This window comes from Neovison vison, chromosome 6 (genome assembly GCF_020171115.1).
Source record: "Neovison vison isolate M4711 chromosome 6, ASM_NN_V1, whole genome shotgun sequence".
NCBI lineage: Eukaryota > Metazoa > Chordata > Mammalia > Carnivora > Mustelidae > Neogale > Neogale vison.
In genome coordinates, this window is record NC_058096.1 from 149,033,766 (window position 1) to 149,052,843 (window position 19,078).

Consider the following 19,078-nt stretch of genomic DNA (forward strand, 5'->3'; position numbering starts at 1 on the left):
CAGAAACGGTTTGATTTGCATTTACAATACACACACACACACACACACACACACACCTTCCTCCGGGATTTTCTTAAGCCACGTTTAGATAAAAGTGCTGACCCACAGAAACACACAAGCATTACTGCCAATACCCATCATCTCAAAACAGACTGCCCCGGAAGACTCTGAGAAAGACGGAAAAAGATGAAGCAAGAGCTTCATGTCGGGTTGGTGGCTTGTCCCCGTCAGTTGCAAGTGCACATTCTACTCCTGCGGCCCGAGCCTCCGTAGAGGTAAAGAAAGAAGAAAGGGGGCGGGGAGCGGGGGATTCTGTCGGCAGGATCCCCGACGGGGCGCCCGTTCGGGACGCCGGATTTCCCTCTCTTTTCCCTTCCCCACCACCCCCGGACGGCCCTGCGGAATAACATCCCCGCGGCCGGCCGGGAACAATGCCGCGCCCGGGACCCCTGCCCCCGCCCCCCGTCGTCCGCCACTCACCACCCAGGTCAGTGCCCCGTTGCCGCCGGCTCCCGCGCCGCCGCCGCCGCCCGCCTTGGCCATGGCGGGTGCCTCTGCTCACAGGCCCCGAGGCCGCGGCCGCCGCTCCCGCCTTCCTGCCGGCCGCCGGGCCCCTCTGCTCCGCACCGACCGCTCCGCTCGCCGTGCTCCTAGCGGCGTCGCCCCCCGCGCCCCATCGCTGAGACCCGGGACGGACGGACGGCCGAGCCCGCCGAGGAGGCCGCGCCGCTCGGCGCCCTCAAACTCGAGGCGCGGCGGCCGAGTCGCCCGGGCCTAGGCCCGTCGCTGAGGAAGAGGTGGAGAAGGAAGCAGGAGGCCGGCAGCGGTGAGGCGCGGTGCTTCCTTCTCGCCCGCCCGCCGGCGCCACGGCAAGCCGGGCCGGGGCCCGGAGGTGCGCGCGGCGAGCGCAGCCGGAAAGCTCGGGGCGTCCAGACGTGGCGGGGACGCAAAGGCGCCTTGTCCTTCCTCACACTCCGCGAAGGCCGGCCGCTGGGGTTGCCGGAGTCGCAGCTAACGCCGGGCCGCTGCCTCAAAGGCTGCCTTCGTGAGCAGCGCTATACCCCCGACTTCCTCGCATCCACACACCGAGAGGGACAATAAACAGAGCCACCGCCGCCGCGGTCGCCTCCCTCTTGTCCGGCATAACACCGCACACACACATTCGCACACCAGGGAGGGCGGGCGGGAGGGAGGGAGGGCGCGGCGGCCGCCCCGCTGTCAGTCAGCGCTTCGGCGCCCAATCGGGGCCTTGTCACCGCAACCCCTCGGCCAATCCCAAAATTCCAAGCCCCCGGAGGGGCGGGACCCGAGGGGGAAACGTCATTGCGGGTAGCAACCGAAAGGAAGACTTGGGGTTTTTTGTTTGTGTGTGTGTCTGTGGGTTTTCCATTTGAGGGGAGAGCAGGGGCTGCTGTCAAGGGTCATTTGAGGGCGGCAAAAGGAAGGGGTCGAATTGGCCTCGGGTCGATTGTAATCCTCCGAGCGTGCTGTTTACTCTAAGACCTGCGGGCTAAGCCGAGGCATTTCTTTGCCTGAGGCGGCTGGCGGGGGAGGGGGGGAGGGAGAGAAGGGGGGTTGGCAGGAAGAAGCCGAGGGCAGTCCCAAAGGGAAAGTATTTTTAAAGAGCGGTTGTAAACCGCAGGCAAGACGTTGTAGATCACTGGTGCAAGGAGGGCCCCGTGACCCCGGCCTCCCCAAGGTCCCAAGTGGACGCTGCTGTCGAAAGAATCTTTCCCCTCCTCCATCTCTTTCCCTCCCTCTCCTGCCCTCCCCTCACTCAAATGGGGTACGGTCAGTTTCAAGGAAACTGCATTTAAAGAACTTGAATGGTAAGGGATGTGCTGAGAACGTTCCAGGGAAAGAATGCAGGGTGGGTTGAGGGTTCTGTTTCTACTCTTTGTTGACCTTTCTCTTCTCTGAACAATGCGGATTTGCCACTGTCACTTTTCATTCTCATCTGTCCAGCTACCTCTAGGAGGGCATGTTTAATTTTTTAAACTGCTTTCAGTGGAATTTTCAAATGCCCACTAAGGAATAATTTCATTCACATTAAAGCTTTCGAAGAAAGAAAATTACCCATATAGCCGCACCAAAGTCTTTGGCAGATGGAAGAAGGCTTTACCTCACCCTGCTTTTCAGCGTAATTCCATTCAACAAGTATTGATTGGATGCACACTCTGCCACTCTGTGCCAGGTTCAAAATAAGAACAACCCCCCCCACCCCCCATTTCAAGTCATTTATAATCTGGCTTGTGAGACGGACTAAAAGGGAGTTAACTATCACTAAAGTGAGTACTTGAGGGCATGAATTGCCCCCAAATGGCTGTGACAAGAGAGCTTTTTAAAAAGATAAAAGCCGTATTGCTGCTTTGTGGAAAAGGTGTTTTTGTGAACTTCTCTTCCAACTGTGCATTTCCTCTCAAGGGAAAACAAAAATGTCTTAGGTCACATATTTTAACTGCCTGCTGAGTCCAGAGAGGTGGAGAGCTCTGAAACATGGAAATAATTTAAACAGTTTTTCTTAATTAGCTCTCTAGTGGCCATGTAATTCTGGCATATTTGCGACTTCGGTTAGAACAGTGAAGCCTTTCTTTACCTTGAACTTGAGGTGCAAGCTTGTAAATCAGGCAGACCAGGGCTAATCTGGGCTCTGAACCTGACCAACTAAGTATTTGTGCCTTGTTATTTGACTTCCCTGAGCGCATTTATGCCTTGTTAAAATGAGGATTTTTTTTGCTCTTGTGCTTACTGCGACTTTACACTTCGAAGTACATATATTTTATAAATTTGAAAGGGGTAAATAATTTTAAGGTTGTGAGGTTTTTATAAAGATATACGCATTAAGTAGAAGCCAAGCTATGAGATGTATAACCGTCTCCTTTTTTAAACTTCAGTTTTCAAAACTCTGCAACCTCAGATTTTGAATAAAATATATTCAAAACTTGGGTTAATTAATGAAACTTCATGTTTACCTTTTCACTTGCCTCATACATTAAGCGCTGAGCATTTTGCCTCCTGAGTGTGAAGACACTGTAGTGAATGTAACTTATTTTATTCTTATGAAAATACTAACTTATCTAAAAGAATCACAAATAAAGTAGTTGAATATACATGCAAAAATGAGAGCAAAAATTCATGAGGAATAGGGGAAACTATTTAGATTAAAAGTATCTCAGCTCCCGAAGAACTGTTTTGTTATTTTAACTGTGTGCAACAGACTTAATGTATCTTTAAAATAAAACTGGTTATGCCCAACTTGAGTACATCTTTCCTTTCTGGGGCTTTGTCAAATACTTTTCATTTATGTACAGAGTAATTATAGCAATAATTGCCACATTAAAAAGCTTCTATATCAGGTTTGTCTTGTTTGGAATACTACTTTATTCATATGTGCATGTTACATTTAAAGACTTAATTTCCAAACCATAGCAAACACCAGCCAAAATAAAAAATTGTAGAAATCAAAATCAATTCTACAAACTAAAAATAAAGGCCTTAAACCAAGTTTTCTGAATAGCTTCCATGGAAACTTATCCTAACTACTTACGAATTTTTATTTTTAGATTTTGTTTCCTTATTATAGCAATCAAAAAATATGTATTTATTAAATGTCTACTGTGTGTTAGGTACTCGGGACCTAGGAATACAAAAATGCAATGAAGATGTGGTCTCTGCCTTGAGTTCACACCTTGTGTTATATAGTTTTGAGCTAATCTTTTAAATCAAAAGCAATTTTATATTTATTCATTTGCTATTTAATAGACAGTTTACCTGATGAGTCACCGCTATAATTGCACATTAGACACAGCATGTAATTTAATCAATAAATAAACTTACTAAAGATTGTAATTCCAAACTGTACTTCTAGATACTTGGCAAAGTTTCAAGAGAGTTTGCATTTAAGTCATGTATTGTTCCAACACTGAGATTCAGTAGAGGGGGTTGGGGGATGAATCTATAATCTAAGCATTTAAATAAGTTAATGTTTGAATTCAAGATTCAATGTCTTCAAGTTGACCTCTCTGTCTCATTGTATTAGGTTTTTTTTTCTTTTTAAAGCTTTTGTTTGAGAGAGAGCACAAGATAAAGATAGGGAGCATGGGGGTGAGGCACAGAGGGAGAGGCAGATTGTCCCATGGAACAGGGAGCCTGACAATGTGGGGCTTAATCCCTGGGACCCTGGGATCATGACCTGAGCCACAGGCAGATTCTTAACCAACTGAGCCACCCAGGCACTCCACACTGTATTGGTTTTTTTGTTTGTTTTGCTTTAAAGATTTTATTCATTTATTTGAGGGAGCGAGAGAAGAAAGCAGGAACTGGGAGAGAGGCAGAGGGAGAGGAAGAAGTAGACCTGTCACGGAGCAGGGAACCTAATGCAGGGATCAATCCCAGGATCCTGGGATCACTACCTGAGCCCAAGGCAGACACTTAACTGAGTCAACCAGGCACCCCACTGTATTGGTTTTTATGGATCCTTTATATATACTAAGTAGCTAGACAAAGAACAAGAAAAATTCATGTCTGGCCTACCGTAAAACAAATAAATGGTTGTCCAAGTACTATTGTCTAGGTAAATGTTGTAAATGTAATTTAATGTCTTATATTTCCTTAGAAGTGAACTTAAGGCAAAGAAGAAAGCTACCACCAATGTAGCTTTTGGCATATCTATAGTAAATATAATAGATTATTAACTGATTTTCAAAAGCATTTGTTCCAAATATTTTATATTTTTACTTTAAAAAGGTACTTAAGGGGAGCCTGGGTGGCAATCAGCTGAACATTGGACTCCTTGTTCCCACTCAGGTCATGATCTCAGGGTTGTGAGATTGAGTCCTGTGTTGGGCTCTCCACTAAGCTGGGAGTCTGCTTGAGATTCTTACTCTCCTTCTGTCCCTCCTACTTGTTCTCTCTCTCTCTCCCTAAATTAAATCTTAAAAAAATAAAAAAAGTAAAAGATACTTAAGGACCAAAGGTAATATATGTTTATGGATGGCTGAAGATATCAATGATTCCTGGGTTTTTTTGGTTGTTGGTTAGTTTTTTCAAAGATTTTATTTATTTATGTAAGAGAGACAGAGCATGAGAGGAGAGAGGTCAGTGGGAGAAGCAGACTCCCTCTCCCTGCTGAGCAGGGAGCCTAATGTGGGATGAGGGACTTGATCCCGGGCCTCCAGCATCATGAACCCAGCAGAACGCAGTTGCTCAGCAAACTGAGCCACCCAGGTGCCCTACATTCCTGAGTTTTATCACCACTGGCAAGCCAGATAAAGACTAAGGTCTCCAATTTCTACCTAGAAGTATGGGACATTTTGTTTTGTTTGACATTTTTTTTTTGTTTGGAGGAGTTTGTTTTGATTGGTTTTGGCCAAGTAAGCTATGCTGATCCTCTGGTGAGGTCTCTAATTACTTATACAAACAGAGGGACATTTTTAGTTATTTTACATGATACAGGTCAGCAGTAATTCAAGGCTCTTAACTACTGAATTATATAATATGGAGTATATAATTAGCACGTGCCTTAGTTAAAAAGACTGTTCTCAGCCTTTTAAAGGGATTTGAAAAGATTAGGACTTTCAAAGAATTATTTTCTTCTAAGAAAACCCTGCTTTAGAGGACATTACATGCTATCACTCACACAATCTTCACCAACAGAATATTATATGATGCTAGCATGTGTATCGCTAAGTTGCATTTAAAGTCTGGCTGCCCAGAGGCATCTGATTCCGTTACTCAGTAGGTTTTTAAGACTCAGATCTAAAGAAAGAAGATAAAAGTGGCTTTCCTAGCTCAACTGTTTCCATTTCAGAAGAGCTGGGAACTCTAGAGCTGCCAAGTTGTTTTCATTCTGTAGTGTATTTAAAAACTTAATGGTCGTGGGTGAGGGGAATCCAGGAAGTATAAGGAATATCTACACCAGAAGAATCTAAGATTTAAAGCCTACAAGTTAGAGGGATTTCTGAAACAGAATAAAAGAGGTACCTACAAGTTATCTAAGGTGATTACTAACATTCAGAACTTTGAAAAGATCTTAGTGCGCTAGTTAACAGCAAAAATTCAACTTTTTTTCCAAAATACTTCCCAAAATATTTTTTATTTCCAAATATTTTGTATTTCCAAAATACTTAATCACAGATTAGCCTAGATATCTTACATCACTGATATCTTTGTCTCTTCATTTTCTTCTTTGCTGTGAGAGTGCTATCTGAATGTGGGAAAATCTAGAAGGCCCAAGAATGCTGACTCTTCAAAAAACAGATTTCTAGTTAAAATAGTCTTAGAGAAAATTAAAAGGGCAAGACCAGGCTGTTCAGTAAAAGGTCTACTACACAGTGCTGGCCAAGCCTATAAAATACCTAGCATGTAGTAGATGTCAATAATTACTCAATCAGTTTGGGACATATTAAGAAGTTTCCCGAAGCAAAAATGCCCATCAAGGATGGTCCTAAAACTTGGTCAGGTTCCCTAAGTTTTTGCTTTTTCAAGTGTTCTTACTTGAATAATGGAGAGGGTGAAGCACCTTAAAGTTTATTGTAACATTATCAAAAACTGGTTGAAGCATTGTTCCTTTTGGAGAAGGAAAACCAGGATGGTGCGAGGAGCGAAAGAAGAGGTTATGGTACCAGAAGAAAGGATTGGGGGTGGTGGAAGACAGAGCAGTAACAAAAGAATCCAATTGTGTGAAACTGAGTGGAGAAATATTTTAGCTATGGAAGTCGATCAGCTGTAGCCTTGCCAATGCTTACACTTCATTTCATCAAAGAAGGAAACCCCATTCATTGAGAACCCTGCTATCTTTGGTACAGGGCAGGCACTTTCACACATACTAGCTTAATTAACTTTCAACAACCTCAATGGAGGTATTTCCATTCTTATTTCATAGTCAAGGAAATTAAATGTCATAAAAAGTCACAGATTGGAGTCAATGCTGGAACTGAAATTCAAACCCAAGTCTCTTACTCCGAACCACACCTTTTTGTAACACTGCCAAGTTGGCTAACACACTTGGCAGTATCCCATATCTGGCAATGTGTTAAGAACTTGGCAATGCTGGTGAATAATTCCGGCCCTCAGTAAAACCCTTTGGTTGTTAAATTTTATTGTTGGACTATGGTGGCAAGTATCTGCAATTTGCAAGACCAACTAGAAATTTCTTTTTGAAAGCAGCCTGGATCTCCTTTGTCTTACCTTGTTATAAAATAAGTTGGTTTTTGGAGTCCAAAGGATCCATTATCAAAGAAAAGCTGAGGCCAAAGATGCTATGGGTCCTCTATCTGTAGTATTTTAAACCTTATAATCTAAACCCAGTGTTATGATTATCATAACACTCAAAGTAGCTAACTTTCCAATATAGGAGGAAAAACAGAAAAGTACCATGGAACTAGACTCTTGGATTGATATTTTGGATGACTTCAGATTCACTGAAAGCAGCATAAAAATTCTCAAAGTGTTCAGTCACACAGGGAAGACCTGTTTGTGGACACTTCGTCTGTAGTAAGGATTATTTGCTTTATTGTAATCTATTGTAATCTATCTTTATGTGCTCCATTTTGAACCTCCCATTTTAATATTTTGCAAATAAAGTTTGTTAGTACCTCGGTTCCCTGAGGTAGAAAAATGTATTTTGGAAAGTCCCAGAAACCAGGCACACTATTATACAATACTCATGCATATGGGAGTCAGAAAACACGTTAACATTTTTTTTCTTTTAAGATTATTTATTTATTTATTTGTCAGACAGAGATCACAAGTAGGCAGAGAGGCAGGCAGAGAGAGAGGAAGGGAAGCAGGCTCCCTGCTGAGCAGAGAGCCCGATGTGGGGCTCGATCCCAGGACCCTGGGATCATGACCTGAGCCAAAGGCAGAGGATTTAACCCACTGAGCCACCCAGTCATCCTACACGTTAACATTTTTAAGTCTGAGCAACTTTGCGGTGAACAAGTCATACTTGGCCTTGAAACTATCTTCAGGAATCTCTATTAGCATCCTTAAAATGTACGTTTTAACAAAAAGACTTTGGGAAATATTGCCACTTTTCATATTATTTCTGTTACCACAAAATGTTCATTTTGCAAATTTAAAAAGTAGAAATAAATATAAAGCAAAGAAACAAAATGACCCATAATTCCACCACCCAGATAATTACGATTAACAATTCGGTGAATAGCTTTCCACCAAGGCAAATAACATATACACTAAAAAATGTATCCTTTTTTTTTTTTTTTAAAGGGAACCATGGACTCTAGTAAGTTACTTAAAATTTGAAAATGAGTTCTATCCCACCGGAATAGCTAAAATTACAATACCAACTGCTGGTGAGGATCTGGAGCAACAGAAACACTCATATCCTACTGGTAGTTTGTAGTTTAGTAAAAAACGACGTTACAACACTGCTCAGTAGCAGCTGCTAAAGCTGAAAGCTCACATAGAATAATCAACCAAAAAGTCCACTCCTAGGTACATGCAGATAGAAATGCATACTTATATACACCAAAGACATGTATAAGAATATACAGAGCAGCACTGTTCGTAGTTGCCTCAAACTAGAAAATGCAAATGTCCTTCAATGTCAGAATAGCTATATTGTATATGCATACAATAGACTACTGTTGAGAAAATGAGTGACCTGCTATACCTAACAGGTAAGAATTTCTCCAATATAATGTAAAGTTAAAGAAGCCAAATAGAAAAGACTATGTACAGTGTAATTCCCTTTCTATAAAGTTTAGAAACAAGCAAAACAAAACTAATCTATGATGTTAGAAGTCAGGATGTGGTTACCCGTGGGAGGATTCTGGGTGTTGGTAATTTCTAGTCTTTGAACTAGGTGGTGAATACAGGATTCTGTTCGTTTTGAAAATTCATCCAGCTCTACACTTTTCTATATGGAGATTATGCTTTGATTTGAAAGTTTATTTAAAAAAAAAAAAACACTGCTTTACGAACACTTGACAAGAAAGGATATGTATGTGGAAAGACTGAATCGAGGCCTCTGAGGTCATCAGTGATTAGATTTGTGCTTTGACTGTGAAGTGATAGGGATAACCTTATTTATTTCATGGGTGTTTTCCCTTTTCTATGTGCGCGAAATGACATAAGATTGAAGAGTTCTTTCAATAAGCACAAATGAAACATAATTTTTTTTTGAAGATTTTATTTATTCATTTGACAGAGAGAGATCACAAGTAAGCAGAGGCAGGCAGAGAGAGAGGAAGGGAAGCAGGCTCCCTGCTGAGCAGAAAGCCCGATGCGGGACTCGATCCCAGGACCCTGAGATCATGACCTGAGCTGAAGGCAGCGGCATAACCCACTGAGCCACCCAGGCGCCGGAAACATAATTTTTTAAAGATATCGTTAGTTGTAACGTTAATTTTTTAAAGAATGTGTTTATTTATTATTTGTGAAAGAGAGAGAACTCGAGAGAGCACAAGTGGTGGAGAGGGAGAAAGCCTGATGCAGGGAACCTGACGTGTGGCTCTATCCCAGGACCTTAGGATCACAACCGGAGCCGGAGGCAGCCGCTTAACCAACTGAGCCACCCAGTTGCCCAGAAACTTGAATGATTTTTTAAAAATAAACACTGTGACATCTGAAGTTCTGCAAAATCATTAATTAAATTCCTTAATTATTTTATTTACCTGCATACCTTCACTTTCTGAATTCCCTCAATTTTATTTATTTTTTAAAATTTTTTTAAAAAAAGATTTTATTTGTTTATTTGACAGAGATCACAAGTAGGCAGAGAGGTAGGTGGGGGGTGCATGAAGCAGGCTCCCTGCTGAGCAGAGAGCCCGATGCAGAGCTCCATCCCAGGACCTTGAGATCATGACCTGAGCGAAGGCAGAGGCTTAACCCACTGAGCCACCCAGGAGCCCCTGAATTCCCTCAATTTTAAAGAAAAAAAACGGACTTTTTCTAATAACAATAACTGTAATTATTCTTCTTGGCACTTACTGTATGTTGACACTTGGCCAGCATATCACTTGCATTATCTACTTGCATTCGTCCTCATGAGACCTGCATGAGTTCAGAATTTATTTTTAAAAGTTAACAAAATTTGGGGTGCCTGGGTGGCTCAGTCATTAGGCATCTGCCTTTGGCTCGGGTCACGATCCTGGGGTCCTGGGATCAAGTCCCACGATGAGTTCCTCGCTCAGTGGGGACTCTGCTTCTCCCTCTGCCTGTAGCTTGTCCTGCTTGTGTACTCGTGCTCTCTCACTCTCTGACAAATACATAACAAAAATCTTCTTAAAATGTAAAAAAATAAAAGTTACCAAAACTATAACTGTATACCTTCTGGTTGTAGAAATCCATTAAAATTGTATCGATTAAGAAATGCAAACAGTCCTTAACATGTCTTTCCCCCATAAATATCACTGATTAACAAGCTGGTATGTCCTTCCAGATGTTTTATATGTATGTGGAAACCCACACAGTCACACAGAAGGGAGGTCAGTTATTAATGGCATTATATTGTAAATACAACTCTGCGAGTTGCTTTACTTACCTTAACTATACCTCCTAGAAATCTTTCTAAGTCTGTCCTTAGATCATCTCATTCTTTTAATGACTGTCCTGATTATTTAACCATTTCATTATAAATAGGGTTCAGTAGCCTCATTATAAACAGGTCCTCAGCCAGTACTATTGACTTTTTGAACTGGATAATTCTTTAAAGACCTGTCATACCCATTTGAGATGTTTACCAGCATTCCTGGTCTCTACCCACTAGAAGCAAGTAGCATCCCTCCTCTCCCCACCCAACCACGAACCCATTGCCACTGGAACAAAATGTCTCCAGACATTTTGTCCCCTGGAAGATAAAAATCCCTCCTTCCTACCACTGTCAAGAAACACAGCAGAGAAGGATATTTATGTCGTTATTTTCAACAATGTCAGATGGACTCACCAAACATTGGTATTGCTTATCATAAACCACATTTTACAGATGAGCAAATGGAGGCTAGGAAGGTTGATATGTCCAAGGTTAATATGATATTGTGCTGCTCTAAGTAGTAAAGATATGAACCCAATTCTGTGTCCTCCAGAAATTGTTACTTTTTTTTCAGAGATTGTGATTTTAATCTCCCTCCCAATCCTACTATAATGTTACTACTCAGAAGGTTGTTTTAGGGACCACTCCAAAGGAGATAGAACAGATATTAAAAATAGCTTACTTGTGATAAACATTCTTCTGCTTCCTTTGACAGAACCAGGTGTTAAAAACTTTTCTGCTTTCTAAAGGTGTCCATAAGCAGAATAAGTCATTTGTAATAAACACTTAAACTAAGAGACCTTTAGGAATTTTTAAACAAATAGCTAATGTAGTATCACCATACTTAATATATTTAACAATGATGGAGTGCCCTGAGAGCTAACCTAGTTTATATTGGTAGTAGGCCCAAAGTCGGGTTTCTAGATCTTTCTGGGTCAGGCAGCTTTGCCATCATCACAGTCACTGAGTACAGATGTGTATCAAGCTCCTATTGCATATGGTAGCACACTGCTAGTCCCTTGCACTCCAGCTTCCCTCCCCAGTGCTGGGTCCACATCTTGTAACACCCAACAACTGATAACAAGGCAAACGAGGCAACAGAGGTTAAGTAAAATAAATAAAAATTAACATAGCTGTTACTATCGAGTATTTACTATGCATCAAATATTTAAATCAGCTGTTATCTCCTTTCATTCCTCAATTGTTTGAGCACCTACTATGTGCCAGATGGGCCCCAGGTGCTATAATATAGGCGTGAACAGGAGGCAGAGAGCATGCCTCTATGAAAGTATGTGAAGGACATTAACCAGTTGCTTAAATAACTGTGATCTATGGGGAAAACATAATGAGGGAGGGGAGGAGGGAAGACTTTTCCAAGAAAGTAGGTTGGGCCCTAAGACCAGCAATAGCATGTGTCAAACTGTCAGCTGTAGTATAGTTGCCAGTGTCGTGGTATAGTTGAGAAAGTAAGAGCAGACTACAGGAAGGGTCAGATCAAGCAGGACATATTAGCACATGTTAGGGATTTTTCTCTTTGGCCCTGAAAAGTCCATGAAAAACATTGAGGGAGTTTTAAGCTGCGGAGTGTCATGATCACATTTGGAGGTTCCTATATTTGCTCTAATGTTACTCATATTATCTCATTCTTACAGAAAAGGGTTTTAGAGACCATGTCTTAGAAATTGTACTAACTTGCCTACTACAGTACATTCTTTCATTCATAGGAAAAGGAGTTAAATGGGTCGGGGTTATTATTGTTTCCCTCTAATGACTCCTACATAGTTTTGGCCTGGAATTTTTCTCTATTGAGGCTTATGGGACCTCTGGTTAAACAATGAATCAAGGTCTTGGAAGTTAACAGAGAACATGTCACTGTCGATTCTCTGCTTCTATTTTGTTCTTAATTTTCATACCTGTAGAATGAGAAGTTCCCTTCTGATAAATAATCTGATGGAGAATAACATGATGAATAAAGAGTGATTGCTAATAGAGTTCTGAGAACAGAAAGAAAAAAAAAATCCCAATGATTCTAATATTAATTCCAGGCCACCACTATTCGTGAGCTGTCATTTTAAAAACCTGTCTCTCTGAACACTTCATCCATAAATTCGCTGCTTTCTTCCGTTCCTGGTGGTGAAGTAATCTCCGTAATACCTGAGCTGACCCTTCCCAGAGGGTCACAATGCTTGCTTCACCTGATGACGGAGCTCTCATAATACAGAAGAGTCAAGGCCTGAAGCATTTGGCCATTACATTGGTTATGAATTTCTCTCAGGAATTTAACACACTGCCACATTCTTGTTTTTTAATTAAGCTCTCTCCCACCTTCACTTTTTCACAGTTCTTGTTTGTTCAATCATCTCCAGGAACTGATCTCAAACGATGTTTTTCACAGCTGTTTTTGAGGCCCTGGCGTCAGTATTACAGGTTTTATTCGTTAAATTGTTTGTTCGGAAGCGTAATTTTTCTGGGTCTCTAGTCTCTTCATCTGTAAAATGTAAGGAATTTGGATTCAATTCCCCCTCGCAGCTAAATATTTCTAGGATTTGACTCTTACCATTATTCAGATGTAAGAGTAGTAATTTGAGAAATTGGACCAATGAGTTACATTCTCCCTTTCACAGCTTTAGGGAACTTTCTTTTCTGTAACTTGATACTAAACATTTCATATTTTGCCTACGCTGTTGGCATCTGAAAGAATGAATGCAGCCAGATTTCTTTCAACAGCACTGAACGAGAGCATCCTTTGTTTGCCAGGAAAGCTCAGAAAAATAAAATATTCTAGTATAACAATTAGGAGAAAGACCTGTGACTAGATCCATTTTGTGCTTGACTTTGGCAATGTCAAAAATGCGTTTGCTATTTTAAAAGTTATTTTGGTATCTTGCCCTTTATTAAAGTGTCCTCTTCAAAGGTCATAGGGGGAAAAGTCATGATTCTGGGAAACATAGTTTCACCTAATCTCATCATCCAACTTCTTTTTCCACTGGTGAGAGTTGAGCCTTGAGTCCCAACAAAAGAAATATCTTAGCTTTAGGGCTGTTTGGGCCCTGAAGGAGCTAAACGTTTATTTCACTTGTCCCAAGAAAAAGCCACCTACATTTTCCCTAATCTTTAAAGGCCTCCCCACAGACCCGTTAAGTTTTTGTTGAATTGATTTGTTCTCATTTCTGAAGCTCCCTTGTTCTATTCCTTGACTGGTTTTTTTAATGTTAAATTTTAATCATCAGCTTAAAGACAAGTCACAAAATCGTTTGCTAAAAATTGCAGGAAAGTCAAGAATAAGAGAAAAAAAACCAATGCCATAACCTCAGTAACTTGCTGTTAATTCTATTTTCATGTCAACAGGTATGATTGGAGAATTTGTATTTCCGGTACAAAAAAAAACAAAAACATTTTGGAGATGGTAATAACAAAGACTAGCAGCCACCTAGTTAGGCTTTATTGTTAGGTCTGAATTCTATTGCTATTTTCCTATCTGTCTACTTACTCTTCTTGTAGCTAGCTATTCCGTCCTCCTACCCAACCTCCTAGCATCAGACATAAAGCCAAGAAAGTATCAAAAACCCAAGCTTGATGCTTTCCTCTCCCAGAAAGTTGGTGATTGGGAACCAAGTAGAAGAGGTGTAATGGAATTGGTCATTAAGCAAACATAATAAAACCAACAACATTTGGAGAGGATTACCTATTCAAAATAGAACTCAAATCTTCATGGACTCCATGACAAAAGATCCAACACTTCTTGCTCTACAAATAATGCCCTTCAGTCCATAGAGGGAACAGAAAAATTGGGAACATCACTGCTGCTGGTAACTTGTTGGTCCGGTTTGAAAGTGAGTGCCCTCCCGAAATTCATACTGAAATCCTAATGTCCAATGTGATGGTGTTAGAAGGTAGGGCCTTTGGGAAGTGGTTAGGCCCTAAGGGTGGAGAACTCCTTAATGAGATTAGCACCTGAATAGGTGCTAATGAAATTAATGCCCTCGTAAAAACTGAATAGGGCCTCTGAGGAAGTCGCAAACCAGAGGAGAACAATCTGCAAAACTATATTAATATGTATGTTATGATAAGAAGAAAGACAATAATTCTACTCCTGAAACCAGTATTACACTGTATGTTAACTAAGTATAATTTATATTTATTTATGTAAAGATTTTTATTTATTTATTTATTTATTTGAGAGAGAAACTGAGAGTGAGAGAGAAAGAGCATGAGCTGGGGGAGAAGCAGACTCCCCACTGAGTGGGGAACCTGGTGCAGATCTTGATCCCAGGACCCTGGGATCATGATCCAAACAGAAGACAGATGCTTACCTGACTGAGCCACCCACATGGCCCTTAACTAACTAGAGTTTAAATAAAATTTGCAACACAAAAAAACAGGAAAAAAAAAACCAATATACAGATTGTCTCACAGTTTCTACTGGTTTAGTAAGTCAGGCAATTGAAACTATGGAACACAAGAATAACTATAAGACCAATGTTGATTGGGTGGTGATTGCCAAGGTGCATTGACTTTCCTCAGAAATAAACTAGATGCTAAGGGAAATTAACAAGAATTAAAAAAATAAAATAAAATAAAAGAGGCCTGACAGAGCTCCCTAGCCTCCTCCACTATATGAACACACAGCAAGAAATTGGCTGTCTGCAATCCAGAGGAGAGCCTTCACTAGACACCAAATCGGCCACTGCCATCATCCTGGGTTTACCAGGCTCCGGAATGGTGAGAAATAAATGTTTGTTGCTTATGACTCACTCAGGCTCTAGAATTTTTTTTTTTTTAATTTTGTTATAGAAGCTCAGACAGACTGACACATTACTTTTTCCAGAAAGCTGCTTTTTGTCAGGACAGACTGGTATTTCAGAGAAAGGGGCGGGTGAGTTACTGGGAAAGCAGATGGAAAGAAGAGTCCCAGTTCCAAATTTTGTCTGGGGCCAGCTTTGAGTTTAGTTCAGTTGGGTGGAATGCTTAGATCCACTCTTTAAGCAAAACCCTATATGGGTCTCAGAGTGCAAACTCCAGTTTTCCTTCTAATCAGACCCAAATTGGAAGGAGATATATATAGATAGATAGATAGATATATGATATATATATTAAATATATATATTAAATACTATATCATATCTATAGATATATATCATATGTATGATATATATATCATATGTATATATGTATATATATCCAGATATATATCATACATATGATATAAATATCTATAGATATAGATATGACATATATCTATATGTCATATATATATATTAGTATTTAATATATATATTAGTATTTAATATAGGAAACAAAGCAATTTTTCATTTGAGTTTTTTATGTACCATGCTATGCATTTGGTAAAGTGATACAGCTATTAAGACCGTCTTAATGAGATTCAGGGATGCCGCTATCTCTCAGGTAATACATGTAGATCTAAGAGTTAAACAAGATCATATCCAACTTCTCAGGCTATGTTTCTTTTTCTTTTTTATACCTTACCTTCCTAAATTTAAAATTACTGTGTGCTTATTATTCATCTAATTGTTCCTCAAGGCCCCATTCCTCCAGTCTTAGGTATCCTACTCTTATTATCACATATTGATATTAACATTTAGTTAGGAAACCTATTTAGAAAACGTGATCCAAGGGAAAAAAAATTCAACAAAAGGCAGTATTTATTGGCTGAAGGTAAATGTCACTTTCAAAAGGAAATATTTTCACTGGCACTTAATGTCTTTTACAACAAATATCATGAACAACCATTAACGATTACTCTAGGCAAAATTATGAAATAGCTTGAAATAGCCACATGAATTCTGTATCTTCTCATATAAGAAAATCATTTGCATTCAGGATTGTGTACTTCAAAATAGACAAAAGGGCTTTTCTTTTTACAGGATTTAAAGTTTCAAGGTGCTGCCTGACTTCACAGACCCTTCTATATGTTTATAGGTATCACAAGGCTTTAAGAAGGTAAACATCTTCCAAAATTATTTGACATAGAACACTTGATACTTTGGAAGGAGTGCATTTTGAGAAATGCTCGCTCACAGGCTATCAGCCAAGCTTTCCTGCAACCACAATAGTTGAATTTTCCTCTTCATGTCCCTGATAAGTAAAAGCTATAAATGAATGATTCAAAAATAAAATTAAGAAAACAATTCCCTTTATAATAGAATCAAAAATAATAAAGTTTAGAATAAAGTGAACAAAACTTCTAAACTTATACTTTGAACACTATAAAACATTTTAAGATTTGATTTATCCATTTAGCAGGGAGAGGGAGAGAGAGAGCACAAGCAGGGGGTGTGGCAAAAAGAGGGAGAAACAGGCTCCGGGCTGAGCAGAGGGATCCAGGACCCCAGGATCATAACCTCCACTGAAGGCAGACACTTAACTGACTGAGCCACTCAGGCATCCCCCTATAAAACATTTTTGAAAGAACTTAAACAAAATAAATGGAAAGACATCTCACATTCATGGATTGGAAGACTTTTTATTCTTAAGATGATAACAATCCCCAAATTGATCTACAGATTGTATACAACCCTTAGCAGAACCCTAGCTTGCTTCTTTATATGAAGTGATAAGCTGAATCTAAAATTCACAGGAAATTCAAGGGGTCTAGAACAGCTGATTTAATCTTGAAATAGAAGAGTTGTAAGACCCCGCCCCCCCATTCCAATTTCAAAAGTTACTACAAAGCAGTAGTAATCAGTGTGAACCCTGAGCCCTGTTGAATGGGAAAGCAAACTGGTGGGAATGCAAACTGGTACAGTCATTGCAGAAAACAGTATGAAGTTTCCTCAAAAAATTAAAAATGGAATTACTGTATGATCCAGTAATTCCACTTCTGGGTACTTATCCCAAGAATATAAAAACACTAGGGGCACCTGGGTGGCTCAGTGGATTGAGCATCTGCCTTTGGCTCAGATCCTGAACTAAGGGTCCTGATCTCAGGGTCCTGGGATCGAGCCCCGTTCGCATCGGGCTCTCTGCTCGGCAGGGAGCCTGCTTCCTCCTCTCTCTGCCTGCCTCTCTGCCTACTTGTGATCTCTGTCTGTCAAATAAGTAAATGAATAAAATCTTTAAAAAAAAAGAATAAAAAAACACTAATTCAAAAAGATATGTACACCCCTATGTTTATTGCAGCATTATTTTGCTTTATTATTTTTTTAGAGGGGGGTAGGGATAAAGGGAGAAGGAGAGACTCTCAAGCAGACTCCATACCCAGCGCAGAGCCCATGTGGGTGAGGCAAGATCTCACAACCTTGGGATCATGACCTAAGCTGAAATCAAGAGATGGACACTTAACCAACTGAGCTATCCAGCCACTACTCAGCATTATTTACAATAGCCAAATTATGGAAGCACCCAAGTGATCTTCAATAGATGAATGGAAAAAGAAAATACAGAGTCTACATACCTTACACACCACACAAACACAGGAATATCACTCAACCGTAAAAAAAAAAAAAAAGATATCTTGCTATTTGCAACAACATGGCTGGATCTAGATGTATAATGCTAAGTGAAATAGAGAAATACAAAAACCATATAATTTCACTCATATGTGAAATTTAAGATATAAAATAAAGAAAAAAGAGACAAACAAACAAAAGCCACTCTTTTTTTTTTAAAGATTTTATTTATTTATTTGACAGAGAGAGATCACAAGTAGGCAGAGAGGCAGGCAGAGAGAGAGAGAGGAGGAAGCAGGCCCCCTGCTGAGCAGAGAGCCCGATGTGGGACTCAATCCCAGGACCCTGAGATCATGACCTGAGCCGAAGGCAGCGGCTTAACCCACTGAGCCACCCAGGCGCCTGCCACTCTTACGAGACCAGTGCTCTAACCCCTGAGCTACGGAGCCCTGCCACTCTTAAATATAAAGAACAAACTGGTGATTACCAGAGGGGAGGTGGAGGGAATGGGCAAAATAGGTGAAGGGGATTAAGAATATATTTATCGTGATGAGCACTGAGTAAGTATAGAATTGTTGAGTCACTATATTGTACACCTTAAACTAATATAACACTGTACATTAATTAGAATGAAATTACAGGGACTCCTGGGTGGCTCAGTTGGTTAAGCGACTGCCTTCGGCTTAGGTCCTGGGATCGAGCTCCGCACTGGGCTCTCTGCTCAGTGGAGAGCCTGCTTCCCCCTCTCTCTCTGCCTGCCTCTCTGACTACTTGTGATCTCTCTCTGTCAAATAAATAAATAAAATCTTTTTTTTTTATTTTTTTAAAGATTTTATTTATTTGACACAGAGAGAGAGAGAGATCACATGTAGGCAGAGAGAGAGAGGAGGAAACAGGCTCCCTGCCGAGCAGAGACCCCAATGTGGGGCTCCATCCCAGGAACCTAAGACGAGACCCAGGCAGAAGGCAGAGGCCCAACCCACTGAGCCACTCAGGCGCCCCTAAATAAATAAAATCTTTTAAAAAAAATAGAATGAAATTACAACATTAAACCAATTAATTTTTAAAAAGACAGTATGGAACTGGCATGAGTATAAACATTATTGGTCAATGAAATAGAGTTGCAAGTTTAGAAATAAATCCTTATATCTATAGTCAATTGATTTTCAACAAT

General features: G+C 40.4%; 1 protein-coding gene across 2 annotated transcripts in view; it reads right to left on the reverse strand.

Annotated features, from left to right (window-relative positions):
* TOP2B (DNA topoisomerase II beta) overlaps positions 1 to 1,155 on the reverse strand; it is a 59,832-nt gene extending 58,677 nt beyond the window's left edge. For both annotated transcript variants that reach the window (XM_044252568.1, XM_044252567.1), the window contains exon 1: positions 481 to 1,155. In XM_044252568.1, the coding sequence (XP_044108503.1) occupies positions 481 to 543 (63 nt within the window). In that variant the 5' untranslated portion in view covers positions 544 to 1,155. The remainder of the gene's footprint in view (positions 1 to 480) is intronic.
* Between the last annotated feature and the right edge of the window lie 17,923 nt (positions 1,156 to 19,078).